Source organism: Oryctolagus cuniculus, chromosome 1, assembly GCF_964237555.1.
Source record: "Oryctolagus cuniculus chromosome 1, mOryCun1.1, whole genome shotgun sequence".
Taxonomy (NCBI): Eukaryota; Metazoa; Chordata; class Mammalia; order Lagomorpha; family Leporidae; genus Oryctolagus; species Oryctolagus cuniculus.
In genome coordinates, this window is record NC_091432.1 from 2,871,328 (window position 1) to 2,892,545 (window position 21,218).

The 21,218-nt window shown below is 67.2% G+C and overlaps 1 protein-coding gene across 5 annotated transcripts in view; it reads left to right on the top strand.

Annotated features, from left to right (window-relative positions):
- NADSYN1 (NAD synthetase 1) overlaps positions 1–21,218 on the top strand; it is a 32,990-nt gene that overhangs the window by 7,317 nt on the left and 4,455 nt on the right. Inside the window, exons 4-18 of one of the 5 annotated variants that reach the window (XR_011384350.1) lie at positions 3,078–3,131; positions 3,695–3,784; positions 6,147–6,198; positions 7,462–7,550; positions 7,692–7,809; positions 8,329–8,460; positions 10,726–10,800; positions 12,411–12,535; positions 12,862–12,910; positions 13,296–13,398; positions 15,738–15,906; positions 16,642–16,777; positions 18,555–18,661; positions 20,216–20,347; positions 20,802–20,919. Coding sequence is in view for 4 of the 5 variants with exons in the window: in XM_070063741.1 (XP_069919842.1) it covers positions 3,078–3,131; positions 3,695–3,784; positions 6,147–6,198; positions 7,462–7,550; positions 7,692–7,809; positions 8,329–8,460; positions 10,726–10,800; positions 12,411–12,535; positions 12,862–12,910; positions 13,296–13,398; positions 15,738–15,906; positions 16,642–16,777; positions 18,555–18,661; positions 20,216–20,347; positions 20,847–20,919 (1,504 nt within the window). In the remaining variant the exon portion in view is untranslated. Of the gene's footprint in view, positions 1–3,041; positions 3,132–3,694; positions 3,785–6,146; positions 6,199–7,461; positions 7,551–7,691; positions 7,810–8,328; positions 8,461–10,725; positions 10,801–12,410; positions 12,536–12,861; positions 12,911–13,295; positions 13,399–15,737; positions 15,907–16,641; positions 16,778–18,554; positions 18,662–20,215; positions 20,348–20,801; positions 20,920–21,218 lie in introns of all 5 variants that reach the window. The other 4 variants (XM_070063741.1, XM_070063749.1, XM_070063747.1 and 1 more) reach the window with 4 other exon arrangements.

Consider the following 21,218-nt stretch of genomic DNA (forward strand, 5'->3'; position numbering starts at 1 on the left):
GGCCCCTGCACCCACGTGGGAGACCCGGTGGAGGCTCCTGCTCCTGGCTTCAGATCGGCGCAGCTCTGGCCGTTGCGGTCATAGGGGAGTGAACCAGCGGATGGAAGACCTCTCTCTCTTTCTCTCTCTCTCTCTTTGCCTCTCCTCTCTGTCTGTAACCGTTTCAGATAAATAAATAAATGTTTTTTAAAAATGATGATAGTCGGGTTTGGACTTCTTTCAGACTCTTTCCTCATTTCTCTGAGAGGCAGAGGGAGCGCTCCCTCCTGCTGGGCTGTTCCCCAGACGCACACAGAGACCGGCGCAGGCTGAAGTTGAAGGCAGGAGGCCGCAGATGCATTAGGGCCTCCCACGCGGGTGCAGCGCCCAAGCACTTGGGCCGTCTTCTGCTGCTTTCCCAGGTGCATCAGCAGGGAGCTGGATGGCAGGTGGAGCAGCCAGGACTCAAACCCTTACCCATAGGCGATGCCGGGCGGCTTAACCCGCTACCCCACCACGCCGGCCCCCACAGCTGAGCTTTTACAAGCAAAATAAAATGTGAGAATGATGGAGAATTCTTTTTTTTTTTTATTTGAAAGAGTTACACAGAGAGAGAAGGAGAGAGAGAGAGAGAGAGAAGTCTTCCATCCGCTGGTTCACTCCCCAGATGGCCATAACGGCTGGAGCTGAGCTGATCCGAAGCCAGGAGCCAGGAGCTTCTTCCTAGTCTCCCATGGGAGTGCAGGGGCCCAAGGGCCTGGGCCATCCTCCACTGCTTCCCCAGGCCACAGCAGAGAGCTGCACTGGAAGTGGAGCAGCTGGGTCTTGAACCTGCACCCATTTGGGATGCTGGCGCTTCAGGCCAGGGCGTTAACCCGCTGCACCACAGCGCTGGCCCCGGCGAATTCTTTCTAAAACCTTGAAGGATGCTTGTGTCTGTTGGTCGTGTGTGGAACTGTGTTGGAGTTACCTGTTTGCCTAATGATTGTATCTATCTTAAGAGTTCTTCACATAGGAAAGATATCAGCCCATTCGCAAATAGGATAAAACACTTCTTGCGTGCTGTTTGCCGACTAGTTTTGTTTACAGGCTGAACTTTAAAGCTTTGAGGCGCTGGAGCTCTCTGACCCGGGAGCTCTGATTCCCTGGGAGCTCTCTCTGTCCCGGGAGCGCTCTCTCTCTGACCCGGGAGCTCTGATTCCCTGGGAGCTCTCTCTCTCTGTCCCGGGAGCTCTCTCTCTCTGTCCCGGGAGCTCTCTCTCTCTCTGACCCGGGAGCTCTCTCTCTCTGTCCCGGGAGCTCTCTCTCTCTGTCCCGGGAGCTCTCTCTCTCTCTGACCCGGGAGCTCTCTCTCTCTGTCCCGGGAGCTCTCTCTCTCTGACCCGGGAGCTCTCTCTGACCCGGGAGCTCTCTCTCTCTGACCCGGGAGCTCTCTCTCTCTGTCCCGGGAGCTCTCTCTCTCTGTCCCCGGGAGCTCTCTCTGACCCGGGAGCTCTCTCTCTCTGACCCGGGAGCTCTGATTCCCTGGGAGCTCTCTCTCTCTGACCCGGGAGCTCTCTCTCTCTGTCCCGGGAGCTCTCTCTCTCTGACCCGGGAGCTCTCTCTCTCTGTCCCGGGAGCTCTCTCTCTCTGTCCCGGGAGCTCTCTCTCTCTCTGACCCGGGAGCTCTCTCTCTCTGTCCCGGGAGCTCTCTCTCTCTGTCCCGGGAGCTCTCTCTCTCTCTGACCCGGGAGCTCTCTCTCTCTGTCCCGGGAGCTCTCTCTCTCTGTCCCGGGAGCTCTCTCTCTCTCTGACCCGGGAGCTCTCTCTCTCTGTCCCGGGAGCTCTCTCTCTCTGTCCCGGGAGCTCTCTCTCTCTCTGACCCGGGAGCTCTCTCTCTCTGTCCCGGGAGCTCTCTCTCTCTCTGACCCGGGAGCTCTCTCTCTCTGTCCCGGGAGCTCTCTCTCTCTGACCCGGGAGCTCTCTCTGACCCGGGAGCTCTCTCTCTCTGACCCGGGAGCTCTGATTCCCTGGGAGCTCTCTCTCTCTGACCCGGGAGCTCTCTCTCTCTGACCCGGGAGCTCTCTCTCTCTGACCCGGGAGCTCTCTCTCTCTGTCCCGGGAGCTCTCTCTCTCTGACCCGGGAGCTCTCTCTCTCTGACCCGGGAGCTCTCTCTCTCTGTCCCGGGAGCTCTCTCTCTCTGTCCCGGGAGCTCTCTCTCTCTGACCCGGGAGCTCTCTCTCTCTCTGACCCGGGAGCTCTCTCTCTGTCCCGGGACCTCTCTCTCTCTGTCCCGGGAGCTCTCTCTCTGTCCCGGGACCTCTCTCTCTCTGTCCCGGGAGCTCTCTCTGACTCCGCGGGAGCAGCTGGCTCACGCTGGAGATGGACGTCTCCTTATCGCGCTCACGTGGACACACCTGAGAACACGCTTGTGCCCGGTCTGCAGTGCGCTTTGTTTGGGCTCGGGTGACCGGCCAGATGCAGTCGTGGTGGGAGTTTCTCGTGGTGGCCGTCGGGGGGCCGTGGCCGGCGCCGGCGCTGGGTGTGCGTCCTGCTCTCCGGTCCCCGTTGTTCGGGGAGGGCTCGAGGTCGGCGTTGCTGGAACCTGCAGAGCCTGCAAGGCCCTCGGGCTGGTCTGTTGCTTCCCCTCCAACGCCTGCTCTATTCCATCCCGGCGTGGACGTGCTGTGGTCACTCCTGTGCAGCCGATGTCCGGTCAGTCCAGCTGTGCCTGAGCAGCCAAGCGCTGCCCACTGAGCCCCCCATCCCTCCAGCTGTAGCAGGCACCACCATGTGCCCAGAGGGCTCAGCCAGAGCAGTGAACAGGTGTCTCCCGAGCCTGTGTCCTGAGGGGGTCAGACCACACACAGGCGGGCGAAGCCCCGGGAAGAGAGCGGCTCAGCAGGTGCAGCGCCGTGCTCGAGACGGGCAGGAGGCGTGTGGCTTGGCAAGAGTATGGTCTGGGCTCTGTGCCCCGGGGGTGGTGTGTGCACTCGGGCATGCGTTGAAGGTGCTCTGAGGGCCGGGCATCTCCCGCCGAGGGCCTGGGGAGGCCATGACCGCAAGGCCGTCTGTCTGCCAGGAGCCCGTGACCCGAGCACCGCCCTGTCTCCCGCAGGCCCGTGATGCACCGAAATGTCCGCTACAACTGCAGAGTGATCTTCCTCAACAGGTGGGTGGCCGGGGGAGGGACCTGCGCGGGAACCCCAGGACGCCCCCCCCCCCCCCCCCGGGAGTGGAGCAGGCTGATGCTCCGCGGGAGGTGCTGGCGACCTGGCTGCTCTGGGTCTCAGCCGCCGCCAGCACGGGCTCTCTGGGATGTTGGCGAAGCCCAGGGAGGAGGAAGCCAGGCCTGGGTGCAGGCAGCTCTGCCATTGCTGATGGAGGGCTGGAGAGGGGGGGAGGGGGAGGGAGGGGGAGAGGGAGAGAGGGAGAGCGAGGGAGGGGGAGAGAGAGAGAGGGAGAGGGAGGGAGGGGGAGAGGGAGGGAGGGAGAGGGAGGGAGGGGGAGAGGGAGAGAGGGAGAGGGAGGGAGGGGGAGAGGGAGAGAGGGAGAGGGAGGGAGGGGGAGAGGAAGAGAGGGAGAGGGAGGGAGGGGGAGGGAGAGGGAGGGAGGGGGAGAGGGAGAGGGAGGGAGGGAGGCATTTGTCTGGGCAGGATTTCCCAGTCCTTGGCCGGCACTAGAACCCCCAGTGGGGACGTGCCCAGAGCTGGGCTCAGCACCTGTCACCTGCAGGCAGCTCCTGCTCATCAGACCCAAGATGGCCTTGGCAAACGAAGCCAACTACCACGAGCTGCGCTGGTTCACCCCGTGGTCTCGGAGCCGGTGAGTGCCAGGCGCCTGGCATGGCCGTGCTCTGTGCCGGGCCGGGTGTTTGCCGGGCGTCTTTGCCACCTGTGGCCCCGTCACAGGACACAGGAGGAGGCGGGGGGTGGTCCCTGGGCCTGGGTCGGGCCAGGTCCATTGGGTGGGCTCCCCGCTCCGCAGATGCAGACTCGGGCTCCCGGCATTGTAGCCGGGAGCTCTGGATCGCTCAGCCGATGACGCCTGTGCAGAGTCTGAAGCCTGTGGCCCGTGTGTCCCGTGGCTCGCAGGCGTGGCCGTGTCCTTTCCCTGCTGTGTTTGAGAGGCACACAGACAGAGACCCTGTCCGCTGGCTCACTTCCCTGATGGAGCAGTAGCCGGGCCAAACCTGGAAGGTGGGAATCCCACCCAGGTCCGCCACGTGGCTGACAGGGACCCAACTCCTGAGCCCTTCTGCTGCCTCCCAAGGTGTGCAGGAGTGGGGCGGGGACTCGGGGGTGGGGCTGGGACTCGGGAGTGGGGCAGGGACTGGGGTGGGGCAGGGACTGGGGGGTGGGGCTGGGACTGGGGTGGGGTGGGGTGGGGCAGGGACACAGGGGGTGGGGCCGGGACTCAGGGGAGGGGCTTGGGAGTGGGGCAGGGACTCGGGGGTGGGGCTGGGACTCGGGAGTGGGGCAGGGACACAGGGGGTGGGGCCAGGACTCGGGGGTGGGGTGGTGACTCCGGGGTGGGGCCGGGACTCGAGCCCAGGCTCTGCTGTGATGGATGCAGGCGTCTTCACCGCTAGGCGAGACGCCTGCCCCGGCTCCGCCTGTTTCGAGAGCTGCGCCCCATCGCAATCTCCTTGGAACCCCCGCGTGGTCAGGCCTCCTCCCGGCTCATGGATGCGCCGCGTCATTTATCATCCACACGTGCCAGCTTGTTTATGTCGGCCTCAGTGCTGGAGCGGGAATCCCACCCGGGGTTGTTTTCTTAGATTTATTTATTTATTTATTTGAAAGTCAGAGAGGGGGAGAGAGAGAGAGAGAGAGAGAGAGAGAGAGAGAGAGAGGTCTTCCATCCACTGGTTCATTCCCCAAATGGCTACAAGGGCTGGAGCTGCACTGATCCACAGCCAGGAGCCAGGAGCTTCTTCCGGGTCTCCCACGTGGGTGCAGGGGCCCAAGGACGTGGGCCGTTGTCTGCTGCTTCCCCAGACCACAGCAGGGAGCTCGATTGGAAGTGGAGCGGCCGACAAATGGCCCAGTGCCCATATGGGATGCCAGTCCCAGGCAGTGGCTTTACCTGCTATGCCACAGTGCTGGCCCCTCCTACCTGGATTTTCCCGTGGGGCAGTGTCAGCTGATTCCAGCCGACCCCTGTGACAGTCAGCAAGGCCACCCTCAGAGTGGGGGAGCTGAACCCCAGGGGATGCGTGAGCACACAGTGGGTGCGCAGGGGCCGTTTTGTCCTAGGTGGCTCTGCTCGGTGTGGGTTTAGGCTGCCTGAGTGCACAGTGGGTGTACAGGGGTCAGCGTGCCCTGGGTGGGTCTGCTCTCCGTGGCCCTCCATGCTCTCCGTGCCCTCCCGTGTGCTCTGTGGCCCTCTGTGGCTCTCCCTGGCTCCCCGTGGCTCTTCGTGGTTCTGTGGCTCTCCCGTGTGCTCTGAGACTCTCTGTGCTCTCCGTGGCTCTCCATGCTCTCTGTGGCTCTCTGTGCCCTCCCGTGTGCTCTGAGACTCTCCATAGCTCTCCGTGTTCTCCGTGGCTCTCCATGTTCTCCATGGCTCTCCGTGGCTCTCTGTGTTCTCCATGGCTCTCCTGTGTGCTCTGAGACTCTCCATGGCTCTCCATGTTCTCCGTGGCTCTCCGTGGCTCTCCCGTGTGCTCTGAGGCTCTCCATGGCTCTCCGTGTTCTCCGTGGCTCTCCCGTGTGCTCTGAGACTCTCCATGGCTCTCCATGGCTCTCCGTGGCTCTCCATGCTCTCCATGCCCTCCGTGGCTCTCCGTGCCCTCCCGTGTGCTCTGAGACTCTCTGTGGCTCTCCGTGTTCTCCGTGGTTCTCCGTGGCTCTCCCGTGTGCTCTGAGGCTCTCCGTGTTCTCCATGGCTCTCCATGTTCTCCTTGGCTCTCCATGCTCTCTGTGTTCTCCGTGGCTTTCCGTGGCTCTCCGTGCTCTCCGTGCTCTCCATGGCTCTCTGTGCTCTCCGTGGCTCTCCCGTGTGCTCTGAGACTCTCCGTGTTCTCCATGGCTCTCCCGTGTGCTCTGAGGCTCTCCGTGTTCTCCGTGGCTCTCCGTGGCTCTCCCGTGTGCTCTGAGGCTCTCCGTGTTCTCCGTGGCTCTCCGTGGCTCTCCCGTGTGCTCTGAGGCACACCCCCGCTCACATTGCCCTGCCTCCTCTCCAGGCACGTGGAGGAGTATTTCCTCCCCAGGATGCTGCAGGAGCTGACCCAGCAGGTGAGGCCCTGGGCGCGAAGCTCACGTTCCAGGCAGGCGTGGCTGCTCCAGGCTCAAGGGCGCCGTGGGGGGCGGGACCCCTGGTGGGTGGGAGTAGCAGAGAGCCACACAAACGTCCCGGCAGCCCCCTTGCCAGGGGACGCATCCACGGTTGTCCTCTGTCCTACCCGATCCTGCCACGTCCCAGGAAGACAGCATGGGTGCCCCTCAGCACCCTGGGGTGCTGCCAGACCACGCAGGTCAGCCCTGCAAAGGGGGGGGCCTGAACTTGGGGGTGGTCTCAAAGAACAGGGCCGACAGCATGGTGACAGCTCAGTGACAGCACAGTGACTGTGGTGACAGCCCGGTGACACCCAGTGACAGCACAGCGACTGCACAGTGACAGCACAGTGACCGCACGGTGACAGCCTTGTGACACCCAGTGATAGCTCGGTGACTGCAGTGACAGCACAGTGACCGCACGGTGACAGCTCGGTGACTGCATGGTGACAGCACAGTGACCGCACGGTGACAGCTCAGTGCACGGTGACAGCACAGTGACCGCACAGTGACTGTGCAGTGACAACCCGGTGACACCCGGTGGCAGTGCAGGCCGTCGGGGATCCAGCCTGCTCTCCGATGCTGTTCACCACCCCTGGCGCTCCCAGCCCTGGGCGCCTCCTGGAAAGGGGGAGGCCGTACTGCGCCCCAGCCGTGTGGTCGGGTCCACGAGGCGCCCGAGGCCGGGGTGTGGGGTCCGGCAGTGGCCAGCGCTGCGGTCCGGGGCGGGGGCTTTCCTTGCGGCCACAGCCGACGGCGGCTTTGTGGGTGGGTGGGGGGGCCTGTCGGGGAAGGGAGCTGGACTCGCACCCGCAGCAGGGAGCCCCCGAGAGCCCTGTGTGCCCCAGGTCTCCCACGCTGGGTTCCTGGCCAGGCAAAGAAGCGCCGGTCCCAGCCGGGTCGTGTCTGTAACAGGGTGGGCGCGCTCCCCGTGTCTGCCAGTGAGGTCCGAGCTCCGTGCCCTCTGTCACCTGGAGCGGCGCCCGCTCGGTGCCCGTGTCCTGAGATGGTGATTTGTGCTGTGTCTTTGTCACACCACAGTGAGCGCCACGGCAGTTTGTGGTCCTGGATGGCGCGACCAGAGGCCCTTGGGTCAGCCGAGGAGGTGCTGCCCAGGGCTGACTGCCTGGCCTGGGCGGGCTCTGGGCGAGGGAGGGCTTGGGACACAGTGGTGGCTTCATGGGGCAGCTGGCGCCACTGTGTTCCTGTGACCCCGGCCTGCAGGAGACTGTGCCCTTCGGGGACGCGGTGCTGGCCACACAAGACACTTGCATTGGGAGCGAGGTCTGTGAGGAGCTCTGGACGCCCCACAGGTCAGCTGGAGGACCCGGGTTTGTGGGCATCCTGGGCTGGTGGCCGGGCCTGGGGAGACACCCTGGGAGGGCTTTAGGGGCCACGGGAGGGTGGCTGGGGGAGTCAGCCAGTCTCGTCTCCACGCCTGCCTGTGCCCGCAGCCCGCACGTGGACATGGGCCTGGACGGCGTGGAGATCTTCACCAACGCCTCTGGCAGCCACCATGTGCTACGCAAAGCCCACGCCAGGGTGGATCTGGTCACCATGGCCACCACAAAGGTAGGCCCAGGCCCGGGCCGCAGGGGCGGGCGCCGTGTCTGGAGCACTCGTGGTCCTCCCTCCGACATGGCGGCCGGGCTGCCTGTGGTTCCTGCCTGCTCCCAGCTGGCCCGTGCTGAGCGCTCTCCTGGGGCCCGGCCTCGTCCCTAACTCCTGGCTGCCCTGGGAAGAGGCGCCATTGCCAACTGCATGGTGACCGGCAGCCACGGCGGGCACTCGCCACGGGTGTCACGCGGGTGGAGACCGCGCCCCTGGCCTGCTGCCCTTGTTCTAGGCAGCGAGATGGCCACCGGAGCTCGGCTGTGACCCCTTCGAGTCACACCGTGTCCTCCGGAGATGACGGTGCCCGTGCCGTGGGGATGGGGCACCAGTGCTGACAGCGGGAGGGGGTAGGGGCCCAGCCAGTGCTGACAGCGGTGGGGGGGGCAGGGCCCAGGGCCCCTGGCCAGTGCTGACAGTGGGGGGGGGGGGGCTGGGGCCCCGCCAGTGCTGACAGCTCTGTGGCCCCGCCTTCTGCAGAGCGGCGGGATTTACCTGCTGGCCAACCAGAAGGGCTGTGACGGGGACCGCCTCTACTACGACGGCTGCGCCCTCATAGCCATGAATGGCAGGGTCTTTGCACAGGGCTCCCAGTTCTCCCTGGAGGACGTGGTAAGTGCGTGGCCCCATCCCGGCTGCTGTGGGCCGGGGTCCTGCCCGGGGGATGTCCCCCAGGGTCCTGGACGTAGGTGGACACACACAGCCCGGGGACCCGGCCCTGGACAGACAGCATGGCGGCCGTGTGTTAGCCCTGGAGCAGGACAGCGGGGCGGCGGGGGGGACTGTGGTCCCCGGAGGGTGGGGAGGGGGGGCCGTGGGCTCCATCGAGTAGTTCTGGGGGCTGGTGGGGAGCGGAAGCCACCGCTTGGGGGGCAGCCGGCACAGCGCCTGGTCCCCGTGTCGCGGGAGGGGGGCAGCGTGGGCAGGGGGCGTCTGAGCCCTCCCAGGCAGCGTGCAGTAGCTTGAGGCCGGGGGAGCGAGGAGACGCCGGGCCCCGGGGGAGGGTCTCTCTGAGCACGCCGCGAGGGCTGGCGCCTGATCCCCGGGGCGCGGGCGACGCAGTCCAGAAGGTGCTGCCACCGCCTCCTCAGGCGGGCTTGCATTTGCTGTTTCCGCGGTGACCCTGGGGGTGACCACGGGCGTTGGTTCTGACTCCGGCCCTCAAGGTCTCCCCAGCACTGCCCTGGGGCGGGCAGGGGTCAGCGGTGTGAGTGCGGGTGTGGCCGTGGGAACACCGGCCCTCCCTCCGCAGGCTCCTCCAGGGTCCTCCTGGGGCTCTGCTTCCTGGGGCACTGAGCCCCCGTGCCGCCGGCCGAGCGTGTCCCTGTCCCCTGGCCCTCTCTTTCCCGGCGGGTTTGGCCCACACCGCAGGCACCCCTGCAGTCCTGCTGAGCGGGGGGTGTGTCCGGAGCCGCCTGCCTGGCCCCCATAATGCCTGAAGTCTGCATTTCCAGCAAGCTCCCGGGGCGTGGGTAGACGCACTGAGAGCTCAGAACCACTGCCCCTCCCCACGGGACACAGCCCCACCCAGCTGTGGTGTGGCCCAGGGCAGGGGTAGGCAGCAGGCCCGCTCGCCCCCGAGGCTGGGCCCCCCAGAGGCCGCCCCAGAACAGCCGGCGGGCGGCGGGCGCTGGGCAGGGTCATCGTCAGAGCCACAGCCGCCTCCACCCGGCTGCAGGTCCAGGGCGCGAGCCGCCCCGGGTCTTGCGAACCGTGCTGGGGTTTTCTGGCTTGGCTGCCTCATGCCGAGCGTCCAGGTTGGAGCCGCTCTGGGCTGGGAGGAGTGGACAAGGCCGCCGTCTCGTGCCAAGGTCAGCCATCGCTGGCTTCACGGTTCCCTGGGGTTCGTGCCTTGCTTGGGACTTCCTGTACCCTTTGTCTGAGAAATGGCACCGGGAATGGTGCTGCAGAGTGGCCGCACTGTCCTGTGTCCCCCGCTGGCCGAGAGCACGATTCTCACTGTCCCACACCTGGCCTTCCGTGAGACGAGACTCCCGGGACACAGTTTGATTGGAACCCTGAGTTAAAGGCCCGGCTCTGCTCTGTGCCGAACCAGGCTGAGTCGCCGGGCACAGGCAGCATCTGGCCGGGGTCCAGCTGTGGGTCTCCGGGCTCTGGCTCCACCTTGGCCGGTCTCCAGCCTCAGCTTCTATGTGGGCTTCATTCTCAGGCTGCCTCTCCTCATGGTCACAGCGTAGCTGCAGTAGCCCCAGCAGTCCCACCTTCATCAAGCCACGTTCAGAGGCAGAAAAGCGGCCCTTGCTTCTGTCACTTGAGGGCCCCCATTTGCTGGTTCTCTCCCCTGATGCCAGCAGAGGCGCCGTTGCCAACTGCATGGTGACCAGCAGCTAGGGCAGGCACTCGTCCACGGGTGTCATGCAGGTGGAGACTGTGCCCCTGGCCTGCTGCCCTTGTTCTAGGCAGCGAGACAGCCACAGGAGCTCGGCTGTGGCCCCTTCGAGCCACACCGTGTCCTCCGGAGATGACGGTGCCCGTGCCGTGGGGGTGGGGCACCAGTGCTGACAGTGGGAGGGGGCAGGGGCCCGGCCAGTGTCAGAGCAGCCAGGGCCAGGTCAGGCTAAAGCCAGAACTGGAATGTAAGTTGGGTCTCCCACGGGGGTGGCAGGGACCCACCCCTGCAGCCAGCATTGCCGGAGTCGGGAGCAGAGGCAGCGTGGGCTGTGGGGGTCTTACCTGTAAGGTGGTCTCCCAGGAGCCCCCGCGACCACCTCCTGCCAGGCGCAGCTCTGCCGGGGTCACCGGGCGGCCGGCGCGGGTCTGCAAGCAGCACTGCTGGGCCCCCAGCCATGTCCACACGTGGCACCTGGGCCGTGGCTGTGGACAGCAGGAAATCACGTGTTCTCTCCAAATGCCCAGGAAGTCCTCACTGCCACCTTGGACCTGGAGGACGTCAGGAGCTACCGGGCGGAGATTTCGTCCCGCAACCTGGCGGTGAGCGCTCGGGCAGCCGCCTGCGTGTGGGGGGCGTGTGGGGCATGGGGGGCAGGAGTGTTCTCAGGGCGTGTCTGTGTGGCAGTGTGGGCATGGGCCTTCTCTTCCATGTGGTCGTTGGGTGGATAGAGTGTGGAAGGGCCACAGGGTTATCCGTCTGCTGGGGACACTGTGGGCAAGTGTTCAAGACTCTGTGTATCTGTGTCTGTGTGGCCCACGTGTCCATGTCTCTGTGTCTGTGTGGAACACATGTCCATGTCTCTGTGTCTGTGTGGCCCACGTGTCCGTGTCTCCACGTCAGTGTGGACCACGTGTCCGTGTCTCCATGTCAGTGTGGACCATGTGTCCGTGTCTCCATGTCAGTGTGGACCACGTGTCCATGTTTCCATGTCTGTGTGGACCACACATTCTGTCTTTGTGTCTGTGTGGACCACGTGTTCTGTCTCCGTGTATGTGGACCACGCGTTCTGTCTCCATGTCTGTGTGGACCACGTGTCCGTGTCTCCATGTCTGTGTGGACCACGCTTTCTGTCTCCATGTCTGTGTGGACCACGCTTTCTGTCTCCATGTCTGTGTGGACCACGTGTTCTGTCTCCATGTCAGTGTGAACCACGTGTCTGTGTCTTCATGTCAGTGTGGACCACGTGTCCGTGTTTCCATGTCTGTGTGGACCACACGTTCTATCTCCATGTCTGTGGACCACGCGTTCTGTCTCCATGTCTGTGGACCACGTGTTCTGTCTCCGTGTCTGTATGGACCACATGTTCTGTCTCCGTGTCTGTGGACCATGTGTTCTGTCTCCATGTCTGTGTGGACCACGTGTTCTGTCTCTCTGTGGACCATGTGTTCTGTCTCTGTGTCTGTGGACCATGCGTTCTGTCTCCATGTCTGTGTGGACCACGTGTCCGTGTCTCCATGTCTGTGTGGACCACGCTTTCTGTCTCCATGTCTGTGTGGACCACGCTTTCTGTCTCCATGTCTGTGTGGACCACGTGTTCTGTCTCCATGTCAGTGTGGACCACGTGTCTGTGTCTTCATGTCAGTGTGGACCACGTGTCCGTGTTTCCATGTCTGTGTGGACCACACGTTCTATCTCCATGTCTGTGGACCACGCGTTCTGTCTCCATGTCTGTGGACCACGTGTTCTGTCTCCATGTCTGTATGGACCACATGTTCTGTCTCCGTGTCTGTGGACCATGTGTCTGTCTCCATGTCTGTGTGGACCACGTGTTCTGTCTCTCTGTGGACCATGTGTTCTGTCTCTGTGTCTGTGGACCATGCGTTCTGTCTCCATGTCTGTGTGGACCACGTGTCCGTGTCTCCATGTCTGTGTGGACCACGTGTTCTGTCTCCATGTCTGTGTGGACCACGCGTTCTGTCTCCATGTCTGTGGACCACACATTTCTCTCTCTGTCTGTGTGGACCCTGCCCAGGAGTGGAGCTGCTGGGCCTGCCAGGAGCTGCGTGTCAGCCTCGTGGGCTGTGCCGTCTCCCCTTGCGCGGGCAGCGAGCAGGGCTGTGGTGTCCGCCCGCCCACCCGCCGGCCTCCGGGGCTGCAGCCGTGCCCCCCACCCCCGGCCCGGGCTCACAGCGTCTGTCGTCCCTCACAGGCCAGCAGGGTGAGCCCCTACCCCCGGGTGAAGGTGGACTTTGCCCTCTCGCACGCCGACGACTTGCTGGAGCCAGTGTCCATGCCCGTGGAGTGGGCCTACCACAGCCCTGAGGAGGAGATAAGGTGGGCGGCCCGAGGCCCACGTGGCCGTGTCCCTGTGCCCAGTGGCTGCGGTGGGGCTCCGCGGGGAGTGTGGCCGTGGGCCTTCGCAGGGTGAAGGGGTGGACGGAGGAGCCAGAGCTCCTGGGCCCGACTTCCAGCCACGCGGCTGTTCCGCGCGGGGCCCATGGGCACCGGGCCGGAGCCGCTACCCTGGCTGGGGCAGAATTAGGATCCTGCAGCGCTGGTTAAGGCAGGCGGGAGGCCGCCCCCTGCAGGCCCGGGCAGCGCTCACTCAGCGCCGTGGGCCGGGAGGCGCCCCTCCCCACCCCCCTCTGCTTGCTCTGCAGCCTCGGGCCGGCCTGCTGGCTCTGGGATTTCTTAAGACGCAGCCAACAGGTGAGGAGCCGGGCTCTTGGGGTGGGGGGGCACCGAGGCTGCTGGGTGCGTCTCGTCCTCATCCTCGGGCGGGCTTGCGTTTATTGTGCTTTGTCTTAATGCAAACGACCGGAAGCATTTCACCTCTGGCCTCGGTGGGCCACTCGGAGGCCCGGGGCCACGAAGGAGCTGGGCGCTGTCTGGGGGGGGGGGTCCCGGTGGGCTCAGCACCCGCCTCACCGCAGGATCTGCGTGTCTGCAGTCGCTGGTGGCGCGCGAGCCCTGGGCCCTCCATCCTGGGGGAGCCACTCTGGCCTGCGTGTGCTTCTGTGCGTGCGTGGCCGGGGTCTGGGCGCGTGGCTGCACCGAGGCCCCGCCCACACATGTGTCCGGTGACCGCTTGCAGGCGGGGTTCTTCCTGCCCCTGAGCGGGGGCGTGGACAGCGCCGCCACCGCCTGCCTGGTCTACTCCATGTGCCATCAGGTCTGCGAGGCCGTGAGGAGCGGAAGTAGGTGACGCCGTCGCTGGGCGGGGGGAGTCCCGGGCAGGGCAGGGGCGACGTCCAGGGGTGGGCCTCGTGGGGAGGGGGCTCTGTGGCCACACTCAGCATCACAGCCTCGCGTCCAGCTCAGCCACCCAAGTCCCTTCCTGGGGCTGGGAGCCCCGGTGGCTGCGTCCACCGCTGTCATCTGTCCGTGCTCAGGACGGCACGGGCCGGGGGCAGCTCCTCCGCCCGCATCTGTGGCCTGCACTTTGTAGGGTGCTCGCCGGGAGATCCCAGTGACAGGGCTGCTGGGCGAGAGTGTGGGGCTCAGGGTGGGGGTGCCCGGGTGAGAGTGTGGGGCTCAGGGTGAGGGTGCCCGGGTGAGAGTGTGGGGCTCAGGGTGAGGGCGCCCGGGTGAGAGCGTGGGGCTCAGGGTGAGGGCGCCCGGGTGAGAGCGTGGGGCTCAGGGTGAGGGTGCCCGGGTGAGAGTGTGGGGTTCAGGGTGAGGGAGCCTGGGCGAGAGTGTGGGGCTCAGGGTGAGGGTGCCCGGGTGAGAGTGTGGGGCTCAGGGTGAGGGCGCCCGGGTGAGAGTGTGGGGCTCAGGGTGAGGGTGCCCGGGTGAGAGTGTGGGGCTCAGGGTGAGGGCGCCCGGGTGAGAGTGTGGGGCTCAGGGTGAGGGCGCCCGGGTGAGAGTGTGGGGCTCAGGGTGAGGGTGCCCGGGTGAGAGTGTGGGGTTCAGGGTGAGGGTGCCCGGGTGAGAGCGTGGGGCTCAGGGTGAGGGTGCCCGGGTGAGAGTGTGGGGCTCAGGGTGAGGGTGCCCGGGTGAGAGCGTGGGGTTCAGGGTGAGGGTGCCCGGGTGAGAGTGTGGGGTTCAGGGTGAGGGTGCCCGGGTGAGAGCGTGGGGCTCAGGGTGAGGGTGCCCGGGTGAGAGTGTGGGGCTCAGGGTGAGGGCGCCTGGGTGAGTGTGGGGCTCAGGGTGAGGGTGCCCGGGTGAGAGTGTGGGGCTCAGGGTGAGGGTGCCCGGGTGAGAGTGTGGGGTTCAGGGTGAGGGTGCCCGGGTGAGAGTGTGGGGTTCAGGGGTGAGGGTGCCCGGGTGAGAGTGTGGGGCTCAGGGTGAGGGCGCCTGGGTGAGTGTGGGGCTCAGGGTGGGGGTGCCCGGGTGAGAGTGTGGGGCTCAGGGTGAGGGCGCCTGGGTGAGAGTGTGGGGTTCAGGGGTGAGGGTGCCCGGGTGAGAGTGTGGGGTTCAGGGTGAGGGTGCCCGGGTGAGAGTGTGGGGCTCAGGGTGGGGGTGCCCGGGTGAGAGTGTGGGGCTCAGGGTGAGGGCACCTGGGTGAGAGCGTGGGGCTCAGGGTGGGGGTGCCCGGGTGAGAGTGTGGGGTTCAGGGTGAGGGTGCCCGGGTGAGAGTGTGGGGTTCAGGGTGAGGGTGCCCGGGTGAGAGTGTGGGGTTCAGGGTGAGGGTGCCCGAGTGAGAGTGTGGGGCTCAGGGTGAGGGTGCCCGGGTGAGAGTGTGGGGTTCAGGGTGAGGGTGCCCGGGTGAGAGCGTGGGGCTCAGGGTGAGGGTGCCCGGGTGAGAGTGTGGGGCTCAGGGTGAGGGCGCCTGGGTGAGAGTGTGGGGTTCAGGGGTGAGGGCGCCTGGGCGAGGGCGTGGGGTTCAGGGTGAGGGCGGCTGGGTGAGTGTGGGGCTCAGGGTGAGGGTGCCTGGGTGAGAGTGTGGGGTTCAGGGTGAGGGCGGCTGGGTGAGTGTGGGGCTCAGGGTGAGGGTGCCCAGGTGAGAGTGTGGGGCTCAGGGTGAGGGTGCCCGGGTGAGAGTGTGGGGCTCAGGGTGAGGGAGTCTGGGTGAGAGTGTGGGGCTCAGGGTGAGGGTGCCTGGGTGAGAGTGTGGGGTTCAGGGGTGAGGGTGCCCGGGTGAGAGTGTGGGGTTCAGGGTGAGGGTGCCCGGGTGAGAGTGTGGGGCTCAGGGTGAGGGTGCCTGGGTGAGAGTGTGGGGTTCAGGGGTGAGGGTGCCTGGGTGAGAGTGTGGGGTTCAGGGGTGAGGGTGCCTGGGTGAGAGTGTGGGGTTCAGGGTGAGGGTGCCTGGGTGAGAGTGTGGGGCTCAGGGTGAGGGTGCCTGGGTGACAGCGTGGGGCTCAGGGTGAGGGTGCCCGGGTGAGAGTGTGGGGCTCAGGGTGAGGGTGCCCGGGTGAGAGCGTGGGGCTCAGGGTGAGGGTGCCCGGGTGAGAGTGTGGGGCTCAGGGTGAGGGTGCCCGGGTGAGAGCGTGGGGCTCAGGGTGAGGGCGCCTGGGTGATAGCGTGGGTTGGGCCATGTGGCACCAGGAGACAGCGTGCGAGCTCTGCTGGCCCCCGCCTGTGTCTGGTGACTCAGATCAGCAGGTGCTGGCCGATGTCCGGGCCGTCGTGGACCAGAGCAGCTACACGCCCCAGGACCCCCGGGAGCTCTGTGGGCGCGTCCTGACCACCTGCTACATGGCCAGCGAGAACTCCTCCCAGGAGACGTGCAGCAGGGCCCGGGAGCTGGCCCAGCAGATCGGAAGGTAGAGTCGGCCCCAGGTGCCGGGCCCGGCCGGGCGCCCTGACCACGACTGTCTGGGACCACGCTGGCGTCTGAACGTGCGTCCTCCGTGGCCCCAGGCCCAAGGCTGTGGGCGAGCCCCGCCTTTCCCTCCTCCGGGCATCCCAGGCGTGGCGGGTGAGATGGCGGTGGGGGCTGCCGTTTCACTCACCCCTGCTGTGGTCACTTCCTCCGGCCTCCACCTTGCCAGGGCGGGACTTGGCATTCTATTCAGAACATTCCATTCTGCCTCTGGGCGGGAGGGGAATGGGGGAGAAGCTCCTGGGGGCAACCCTTAAAGGAAGCCAGTGCAGGGGCCACGGGGTGGGGGGGCAGCCTGGCTCCCGGGAGCCGGAAGGGACAGCGGCCGGCCGGTGTGCAGCACCGCAGAGCAGGTGTGGGCGTCCAGCGGTGTGGTCTGTCACGTTTCGTGGCATCAGACACAGTGGACAGGGCCAGGCAGCCTGGGAAACCCTGCCGTGTGGTCCCCCGTGGGAGCGCTGTGCGAGGGCCGGGGCAGGCGCTGCAGGACCCGTCCAGTGGAACGGCCGCGTGCCGGGGACCCAAGGCAGAGGGCGGGGGGGGGCGGGGGGGCGGCCACGGTTACGCGGTGTCAGGAACACAGCAGCTCCCACCGTGAGGTTTGCATCATGTGCTCCGCCACATGTGTGCGCGCACACGTATGCACACAGCCCCCTCCTTCCCTGTCCCCCCGCAGCCACCACATCGGTCTCAACATCGACCCCGCCGTGAAGGCCGTGGTGGGCGTCTTCAGCCTGGTGACCGGGAAGAGGCCCCGGTTTGCAGCTCACGGAGGATGCAGCCGGGAGAACCTGGCCTTGCAGAACGTGCAGGTGCCCTCGAGGGCCTGTCCCGGGGGGCGGGGCGAGCAGCCCTGGGCACGGCTGTGCAGGTGCCCCCGTGGGCCTGTCCCGGGGGGCGGGGCGAGCAGCCCTGGGCACGGCTGTGCAGGTGCCCCCGCGGGCCTGTCCCCTGGGGGAGGGGCGAGCAGCCCTGGGCACGGCTGTGCAGGTGCCCCCGTGGGCCTGGTTCCTGGGGGGGAGGGGCGAGCAGCCCTGGGCACGGCTGTGCAGGTGCCCCCGCGGGCCTGTCCCCGGGGGGAGGGGCGAGCAGCCCTGGGCACGGCTGTGCAGGTGCCCCCGTGGGCCTGTCCCGGGGGGAGGGGCGAGCAGCCCTGGGCACGGCTGTGCAGGTGCCCCCGTGGGCCTGTCCCGGGGGGAGGGGCGAGCAGCCCTGGGCACGGCTGTGCAGGTGCCCCCGTGGGCCTGTCCCCGGGGGGAGGGGCGAGCAGCCCTGGGCACGGCTGTGCAGGTGCCCCCGTGGGCCTGTCCCCTGGGGGAGGGGCGAGCAGCCCTGGGCACGGCTGTGCAGGTGCCCCCGTGGGCCTGTCCCCGGGGGGAGGGGCGAGCAGCCCTGGGCACGGCTGTGCAGGTGCCCCCGTGGGCCTGTCCCCTGGGGGAGGGGCGAGCAGCCCTGGGCACGGCTGTGCAGGTGCCCCCGTGGGCCTGTCCCCGGGGGGAGGGGCGAGCAGCCCTGGGCACGGCTGTGCAGGTGCCCCCGCGGGCCTGTCCCCGGGGGGAGGGGCGAGCAGCCCTGGGCACGGCTGTGCAGGTGCCCCCGTGGGCCTGTCCCCGGGGGGAGGGGCGAGCAGCCCTGGGCACGGCTGTGCAGGTGCCCCCGCGGGCCTGTCCCGGGGGGAGGGGCGAGCAGCCCTGGGCACGGCTGTGCAGGTGCCCCCGTGGGCCTTTCCCTGGGGGGAGGGGCGAGCAGCCCTGGGCACGGCTGTGCAGGTGCCCCCGCGGGCCTGTCCCCGGGGGGAGGGGCGAGCAGCCCTGGGCACGGCTGTGCAGGTGCCCCCCTGGGCCTGTCCCTGGGGGGAGGGGCGAGCAGCCCTGGGCACGGCTGTGCAGGTGCCCCCGCGGGCCTGTCCCGGGGGGAGGGGCGAGCAGCCCTGGGCACGGCTGGTGCTGGGGTCTGCAGTGTGTGTGCCTCCCGGGGGCTTGGTCCTGCAGCCTCGTGTGCAAGGCTGAGTAAGTGTGTAACAGTGGGAGTGTGAATGCGAGCGTGGCAGTCGCTAGAGGTGTGTCTGAGGGTGAGCGTGTGGGTGAGTTTATAAACACGTATGGAGTGAGTATGTGAACACGTGTGTACATCTGTGTGTAAGTGTGAGCGTGGGTGTGCACGAACCCACGCATGTTGTGAGCGTCTGTGTGACGGCTGTGCGTGGCGAGTGCCTGTGTGAGTGAGCGTGTGTGAGAATGCGTGTGTGGGTGGGTGTGGGCGTGTGTGTGCACGCGTGTGAGCCTGGTGTGCGTGCTCCTGCCCCTGGCTGTCGGCAGAGGGAGAGGGAGGTCCTCACCTTCTCTGTGCCCTGCCGACAGCAGAGGGTGTGGAGCCAGTGCCCGGCTGCCTCGGCTCAGCCCTGCCCGCTGCACCCCTGCATCCTCTCTGGAGACCGGGCCCCCCTGTGCTCACGTGAGGACCACGGAGGGGCCACCAGAGAGCCCCCGCTTCACTGCCAGGGCTGCTGCGGAGCCCCCGCCTCCAGAGCTGTGGTGGGCGGGGAGCAGGGCGGCCCCGCCCCCGAGTGACCCTCCTCTCGCTGTGAAGGCCCGCCTCCGCATGGTCCTCGCCTACCTGTTCGCCCAGCTGAGCCTCTGGTCTCGGGGCGCCCGTGGGGGGCTGCTGGTGCTCGGCTCCGCCAACGTGGACGAGAGGTGCGTACGGCCGGGCAGTGTCCCGTGTCCCCGACCCCTGACTCTCCCTGGCCGCAGCCGCTGCTGCAGGCTCACCGGGCCCCGGCCCCGCCAGCCCTGTCCTCGCTGTCCGCCCTGGGGTTCTTCCCTCACGCTCCGGCTCCAGCCCAGCCCCGCCGCCCCTGCCACCCCGGGTCCCTCTCCTCCTCCTCCCCGGCTGTGCCGCTGCGGCTCAGGTACCAGGTTTTCACCTCCAAACCAGGGAGGTGTTTCTGTGGGGGGCGCTGCACCTGTTCCCCACCACGTCCTGGGCCCCCGGCCACCATGGGGGGAGTCCTGCAGGGAAGGGAAGGGACGGGGCCCCCACCAACCCAGTGCTCACCTGGGGCAGGTGTGGGCGTGTCCTCAGGAGCAGGTGTGGGCGTGTCCTCCTGGGGCAGGTGTGGGGCGTGTCTATCTGGGGCAGGTGTGGGGTGTGTCCTGGAGCAGGTGAGGGGAGTGTCCACTTAGAGCAGGTGCGGGGCGTGTCCATCTGGGGCGGGTGTGGGGCGTGTCCACCTGGGGCAGGTGTGGGCGTGTCCTCAGGAGCAGGTGTGGGCGTGTCCTCCTGGGGCAGGTGTGGGGCGTGTCTATCTGGGGCAGGTGTGGGGTGTGTCCTGGAGCAGGTGAGGGGAGTGTCCACTTAGAGCAGGTGCGGGGCGTGTCCACCTGGGGCAGGTGTGGGCGTGTCCTCAGGAGCAGGTGTGGGCGTGTCCTCCTGGGGCAGGTATAGGCGTGTCCACAGGGGCAGGTGTGGGGCGTGTCCACAGGGGCAGGTGTGGGCGTGTCCTGGGGCAGGTGTGGGCGTGTCCTCAGGGGTAGGTGTGGGTATGTCCTGGAGCAGGTGTGGGTGTGTCCTGGGGCAGGTGTGGGGCGTGTCCACAGAGGCATGTGTGGGCGTGTCCTGGGGCAGGTGTGGGCGTGTCCACAGAGGCAGGTGTGGGCGTGTTCTGTGGCAGGTGTGGGCGTGTCCTGGGCAGGTGTGGGCGTGTCCTGGGGCAGGTGCAGGTGTCCCCCGGGCCCGTGGTATCAGCTGACCAGGCGAGGGCACGGAAGCTCCCGGGTGAGGACGGTTCTGCGTGGCCCAGGCAGACGCCTCCTAGGAGGAGGCACCGAGACCTGATGGAGGGGCTGTAGGGTGGGGCCCCGGGGAGGAGGGCTGAGAGCAGGGGAGATGGCAGGCACCGTCCAGGCTGCGGAAGTGACCGGCGAGGCGGGCGAGGGACGGGGCTGAGCTGGCGCTGCGCTGGGCTGAGTTCGCGCCAGCGCCTGATGCGGGGCTGCTGCGGCTGGCTCCCCCCGGCCTCATCCCCACCCTGAGCCGCCTCGTCCGCTTCCCCTCCCCTGCTCCTGTGCCTCCTGGGACCACCAGGGCGGCAGCCTGACCAGGCCCCCTGCAGGGCCCTCCCTGGCGCTGGCCTCCCACCAGGCCGCCCGGGCCGGGTATGCCGGCTCCTGACCCATCTGCCCCGCCCCTCCCCGACGGCTGCAGCGGCACCAGGCTCCCGGGCGTGACCGCGTGCCCCGTCTCCACAGCCTGCTCGGCTACCTGACCAAGTACGACTGCTCCAGCGCAGACATCAACCCCATTGGGGGCATCAGCAAGACGGACCTGAGCGCCTTCGTCCGCTTCTGCATCGAGCGCTTCCAGCTGCCGGCCCTGCAGGGGTGAGCCCGGGCCGCGCTGCCCCGCGTGCTGGCCCGCTCTTCCCCGGTGCCCCAGGGGCCGCGGCTATGAGCCACCTCCTGCCCGCACCGCCCTTTGCCCGCCACCCTGCAGCAGGCGGTGGGTGAGGGAGCCTGGACCTCCCCAGGCCTTTGCCCACGCCGCCCCTTTCTTGTCTGTCCCCGCTGGGCCTGTGCCCCTGGGGGACGTGGCCCACTGGAGACACGTGTAGTTGTCACAGCAGGCTTGCCTCCGTGGCCAGTGGGGAGGAGCTGGGGTGTCCACAGGTGTCCTGCAACGCAGGGTACAGCCCACGCAGGCCATGAAGCCCCCCTGCCAAGGGCGTGCCCCCTCCCACCAACGGAGGCCCCCCAGTCCCCACCTCGGCCTGGACAGCCGCCGCAGGGCTGGACGGCGGCCGGCTTTCGGGGGCGACCGTCGGGGTTTTTTCCCCAGCGGGTGAGCGCGCCCCGGTGACTGACCTCCGTGTCGCGGCCGCAGGATCCTGTCGGCACCGGCCACCGCAGAGCTGGAGCCCTTGGCCGACAACGGACAGGTGTCGCAGACGGATGAGGTAATGGCGGGTTCCCTCCCCCGCCTCCTGCTCCCCCCGGGGGCTCAGGCTTCTGCTCCCCGCTCTCTGCCTGCTGGGACGGCGCGGGCCCCTCTGGTTCCGAGTTTCCCGCGGGCGGTGAGATGGGCGGTCAGCCCGGCCCGGGTTCTGACGGGGACAGCGCCGCGCCTGTGCTCCTGCCCGGGTCACTGCCACCCCCGCGCTCAGGCCCGAGCGGTGACGTGGGGCGGCGGCTAGTGCGGCTCTCAGCTCACTCCTCAGCGGCGCGTTCTGGCTTTCGGAGGACGGCTTATTTATTT